This window comes from Scleropages formosus, chromosome 20 (assembly GCF_900964775.1).
Source record: "Scleropages formosus chromosome 20, fSclFor1.1, whole genome shotgun sequence".
NCBI classification, from domain to species: Eukaryota; Metazoa; Chordata; class Actinopteri; order Osteoglossiformes; family Osteoglossidae; genus Scleropages; species Scleropages formosus.
In genome coordinates, this window is record NC_041825.1 from 13,094,067 (window position 1) to 13,100,069 (window position 6,003).

General features: G+C 40.6%; 1 protein-coding gene across 1 annotated transcript; it reads right to left on the minus strand.

Moving 5' to 3' along the window:
- Positions 1-1,890: 1,890 nt before the first annotated feature.
- On the minus strand, positions 1,891-5,548 carry bhlha15 (basic helix-loop-helix family, member a15). Its single transcript, XM_029246791.1, has 2 exons — positions 5,523-5,548; positions 1,891-4,384 (listed from the first exon to the last, which is right to left on the minus strand). Exon 2 carries the CDS (start codon positions 4,352-4,354, stop codon positions 3,806-3,808), a length of 549 nt encoding a protein of 182 aa, XP_029102624.1. The 5' UTR covers positions 4,355-4,384; positions 5,523-5,548; the 3' UTR covers positions 1,891-3,805.
- Between the last annotated feature and the right edge of the window lie 455 nt (positions 5,549-6,003).

Sequence of the window (6,003 nt, forward strand, 5' to 3'; positions counted from 1 at the left end):
TGTTTTGTTATTGATGTTCATGACATTCCATTAAATTCCTTTTTTTTGTGAGTGAAATACATAGTTCAGCAGCTTGTGAGGTACCACAGGTAGGCATATGTGTATCCCAGCTCTACTTGGAAATTTATTTTTTTGTTTCGTACACAGTTTGGTTTTTCTTTTTTGTTGTTTTTGTTTTCACATGGCATTCATACGAATGCATGACTCTTTCTAAATTCTTTGTATCTTATGTTGAGTACAGGAAAACACATTTCAAATGACAAAAAACAAGCTGAACTGTTTGGTAAGAAAAGGTTTCTTTCCACTAAGAAATGGTGTTGGAGGGAAATGTAGTAAAAGCATTTAATGCCAGTTGCTGGCAACGGGTATCTTAGTTTTTATATTAGAAAAGATGTTGAAGAGGCACTTTATAAGGGGAATTATGGCGGCTGTGTAATATGGAAAAAGCTCATTTTATCTGTATCAGCTGAAAATATTTATGTCTGTTTTGTTGTGTTTCTCGGACTGAGTTTTGCACTTGAGCTTGGCATTCGTTACAAAAAGGGTATGAGGCTGAACTTCTGAGGAACAGTCCTTCTGTAGATACATAGGACCAGAAAAGTATAGCTTTTTAAAGGTAGACACTGGGGTTGTCGATGTTTATTTAACTTAAAGGTTTATCTGTAAAGTAGAACATAAATCATTCTCATGTGTAATATAATACACGCACACCATAACTGAGTACATGGCCAGAAACTGTAACAGTCATGTTCACTTAAATGTTTTCACAAGGATTATGTTTGCAGGTGTGTATCTGTGTTTATCTTTTTTTTGGGGGGGGGAGGGGGTGTTATAACTGAACAGTTTACATTTTAAAACTTGAGATCACTACTAATTTAAAGAATAGTTTCATAAGTATAATTTATTGAGCAAAATGAACACGAATGCCGAAAGGAAGCACAAAACAATCTGGGCCTGCTGGGGTCATAGGAATAAGAACAGAGGTACTGTATGAGCCACGTTTTAATTGAGGGATTATCTGAACAGGAAGCTGTCTTGTACCATCCTTTTACTCATGTTATCAAGGTTCACAAATAGGGCTAAAATTTGATGTAATCATCCCCATATAAGCTATCCGTTCTAGGTGAGGTTTCTGTTCTTCGGGGCATTAAATGCCAGTAGGCATTCCAGACTAAAATGTATATATGTTCTAGGTGTGGTCCTTATTTAAAATAAAGATTACACTGTACCACAGTCTGATGTATCATGACAAACCAGCCAATCTGGTATAACAGTACTGTAACACACCATACAAGTATAGGACCATGCGTTGTGTGTATTCCTCCCAATGTGCATGTTCAGTATATCCTAAATAAATGCTCTATTGATAATCTTCTAGTTGTTTCGTTGGCTTTTTCTTTGTTACTCCAAATGCATTGTCGTGGATCACCTCTAACTTAAGTCTAATATATGAGTGATGTCTTTATATGTTAAGGGCTTCTAAAATGTTTACTAGAGCTATTTACAGAGGAGTCATTATAGGGCGGACTCTTATAAATACTAAATAGTAGGAGTCCTTAATTGCAGCCCATGAACAATAATTCACACAAATAATTTATATGGTCGAAATAAGTCTGCCTGTTACATTTTGAACGTGATTATAAAAAGTGTTGTGTATGATCAAATTCTGCACAAGCAAATGTACAGCAGCATATTAAAGAGCCATGTTTTTTAAACTGTTTTGCTGATTAGTTAACCTGTAGAACCAACTTTTGTTGTTTATTGTACAGCTGCTCAAATGTTTCTCCTTTTTCTCTCAATTTTTATTGTTCAAACATGTTTTTACTTAATTCCATTTTTAAAAAATCAGTTATATTTTGTCAATTCATTTGGAATATCAGTATATCAAAGCTAGAACCTGCAATTTTTGTATTGAAATGTGCAGCACTACATTTCCAAAGCTTTTGTAAACTGTTTTGGTTCATTTTAGCCTGGACTTAAACAAAACATACAAGACTGACTAGAACTGACATTAAAATATTGTCTGATCTTGTACAAAACTTGTACACAATCTAAAATGATTTAGTGGTCCCACTGAAAACAGCCATATATTTCAGAAAAACCCAAATAACTTCAGTAACAAAATCCTTTGCGATGAGTTCCATCCAATACTGCAGAGCAGGGATCTGTTCTTTGCTGGTGGGGTTACGTGCATTTCGAGGACAACGTCTAATTGAAACCACCATCTCGACGTACAGTCATCTATTTGCTCTCAGCAATTGGGCTGTCAGTATGAGGAGATCTGAAGATCCGACTTGTATGAAACAAGGAAAAGTTCACGGACATGTTAGTGTGTCTGGATTACTGGTACCTTTTGTGTTTCTATTTAATGTATAAATGATTGAAATGAAAATGTTCAGATGAAATGTAAGAAGATGCACCAATATTGAAATACACACTAGAAATATTTTTTTACATTGTGGCTGGACAACAAACTTCCCCTTCTTACATCTGTCAGTTCATGTAGAAAATGCGGAAATCATTCGACTCCAGGAAAATCGTCACAAACTAGAGCAACACAAGCTGTGTCTGAAAATACATTGTTGCCCCTTTACCTGAACCGGGAGATGAGGGTCTGGATGTCAAGCAAGCCGTTTCCATTATTACACAAGTTCATTCTAAATATTATTATAAGCACTGATGCTTTTGTATTACCATTCTTCTTTGGTTCTCTTGTAAAGAGGGGTCTCCTTATCAAACTAGTTGTTCCTATTAAATAACGCGGTACTACCGGTGTAGTTTGACGCGACTAAAATGGTTTCATGGATTTTCTGCCAGCAGAGTGCAAGTTTCATCACAATTTTCACAGTTACAAAGAAACAGTAGTACAGGACTTTTTTTTAGCTTATTTGTTGGTTGTTCCAGGAATTTATGTGTAGTCTGCAATTTAAATGGAATGTCAAAGTGAAAAATGTAAAAAGAACAAATATAAAAGAAACAGTAGTTTATCAGGAGCCAGAGTGAAGACTTAACTATGATATAATTTGTTAAAAAGCGGGAAAACTCTTCTACAGCACTTTTCCCGGTAGATTGTAGTTAGCGCCAATTTTTTTGGTACTCTTTTGTGGGATTCGGTGTCCTTCAGCAATGAAAACACACAGAAGAATACAACGTAAGCAAGTAAACACAAACTACGACGGTATCGTACCCAGAATCCTCGGCTTGTACACGCAGCCATTTGAGTACTCATCTGCAGCGAACTGTTACTGATCTGAGCGTACAGTCTGTATGGACAGCGGTCACGGATTTGGTTAAAAAATAAAAAAAAAAATTAAAAAAGACTGAAAAGTCCATCCCTTCTACCGTGGTGAGCGGTACAAATTCTCGAAGTCCGGATATGTGGACGTCTCTTATATGTTTGTGTTTTCTGGGACTGGTGTGTCTTCATTGATATCGGTCTTCATATTAATGCTTTTTAAAAGGATTTAAGTACATCTACCTTCCACCGAAAAAACCTGAAGTAAGCATTACAGACATCGACAACAGTGAATTTGTTAAAGCACGTTACGGTATGTTCTCGAACCTCTTACTAGGTACATTAAGCAAAAAAAGACTTACGGCGAAACGAAAACGTCAAAACATGAGCTGGAGGAGTAGGCTCGTGTCCTTTCAGCTGAACCTGTTCCTTCCAGAACCTGCCGTGAAGGACTTTCAGATCCCTCAGCAAACAGCTCCTTCTCCATTTGTTTGGTTTCCGTCTCGTGATCTGGCTCCGGACCAGCACCAGACCTCGGTGAACGTGTGCGCCAGCGCACCGGTCCTCAGGCTAACTGCCTTTGCCGACGGTGTGGATCTGAGTCAGGTACCTGGACAGACTTTCTTCACCCTCCTCCTCCAGATGATGCTGGTAGCACTGCAGCAGTCTGGAGGCACTCACCTGAGCCTGGCCCTCACCATGTGGCAGGCAGCTGCCTGACATGCCCAAGACGATGGCGGTGAGGGCTTTGATGTAGTTCTTGGCCAGGGTGAGGGTCTCGATCTTGGAGAGCTTCTTGTCTGTCCTGACGTGCGGGATGGCCTCGCGGAGGGCCTGGAAGGCATTGTTCAGCTTGTGCATCCTCTGCCGCTCTCTCTCGTTGCTCTCCAGCCGCCGCACATTGCGCTCCTTCGCGCCGCCGCGTTGCCGCCGCCGCGCGGAGCCCGGCGCGCCACGGCCGCGTTCTCCGCGGACCGCCCTCCAGGACCGGCTCAGCTGCAAGGAAACCTCGGAGCCCTCGTGTTCGCTGGACCCCGGCTCCGTTTCCAGCGGGAAGTCGGGCTCCGGTTCGACCCAGCGCTGCCGGCTGTGTTTCGCGGCCTTCGCCTTGGATTTCATCCTTCAGCCGGCGCTGCTGAGGCCCTTGACCTGCAATCACAGCGGGGCAACGGCAGGGGGAGCGCTCCCGTCACAGCGGGCACATCATCGGGTCAAAGCACCTCCGCGGGGCCGTGACGTTATTTGTACGACTGTCCGCGTGTCAAGAGATCAATTATGTCAGGAAGGAGTTAAACTGCTTTAAGAGAGGAACGACGAAGAGCCGAGCGCAGCGAAAGGTCAAATCTATTCTTACATGCAGTACTGTAAATATTCTTCGAGACGTTGCCCCCCGCTTTTAAGCTTCATAACACAGGAAAGTTTTGCACCTGAAACGCTCATTAAGTGGAGGATATATTTACAGAGCGCAATGCACAACTGCACTATCTAATCAGTTTATGTGAGAAAAAGGCCCTAATCTGTATTCCTTATCCCGAGGCATTTGCGATAGTTGCCGCTTCAAGGTTATTTCCTCGCAGTTTCACAGACTCCGGGGACTCGGCCAGGATTCTCCGTGACTCCTGAAGGGGTTCGGCCTCGTGTTCCGCGCACTTCTGTCTGAACTTGGCGTTTTGGACTCAAAACATTTTTAAAACTGGATCTTATCCCTTTTAATTCAAAGACCTTACCAAATCACATAAGAATAAAGTTACTTTTTGTCCTTTAAGCACAACATAAACACAATCTGTAACGCACTTCCTTTATATATCTCTATCTATATAGTTATGAATAACAGATTATTATTAAGATATTAATATATTGATTATTTTTATCATTGATTATTTTTTATTATTTATATGTACACCATGATATATATGTATATATATATTGATATAAGTAACAGATTTCATCATAATTTATTTGTATTTCAGAAAACTCAGTTTAAGACATATTTTGATAAAACGCAATATCCAAAAGGAGACGGAAAAAACGAAACAAATTTACAACTACTAGTATTACATCATGGGGACAAATGGCTAACTCACTGTACACTCACTTGTCATTAAGTAGTCGAGTAGAAAAAATAACACATTTCAGAAATGATTTCTCTCTTTTTCCTCATCATGACGACAACGATCAAAACCATCCATCATCAATCTGCCAAGTATGTACATTTTAATTTTCTACTTGTAAGCCAAAGAAGAATAATTAATGTAATTAAATAATTAATATAATGCGCTATTCTTACCTGTAAAATGAAAGTTTTAATTTAAAATGAAGAAAAAAAAAAAAAAAAAAAAAAAAAACAACTGTAAAGGTCTATTTTACTCTTCTCCGGTCCGTAACAAACGCTCCTCAGTGGCAGAGAGTGTGAGAGCCCTAGAGCGCGCACACCTGTTGCCTCTGGATGTACACGTGGCTTTCGTTGGCCAATAGGGGGGCTCCAATCAGCCGCTGACGTCCCGTCGGCCTGTTTGCGTTCGAACGGTCCGCCGCTTTGTCAGAGGGAAGCCGCGTGGTCGCAGCTCGCGCCACGCAGCTCTCGTGTCCCTTACGTTCGCGCGAGCGTGACCGTGCGTTCACCACAGTCGGTTTTGTCACGTAAAGAACCGGTTTCCTTTTACTACTGGCCCACCGCCATTATTTCATCCATATATGTATGCAAGAGCAAAATATTGATGGGAGAAATTAAAATAGCCAGTTTTTTTGTGCATGGAAAAATTATAACA

What these genes read in the sequence shown, in the direction of transcription:
- bhlha15 (XM_029246791.1), bottom strand. Translation starts at nt 4,354, where the DNA reads ATGAAATCCAAGGCGAAGGCCGCGAAACACAGCCGGCAGCGCTGGGTC.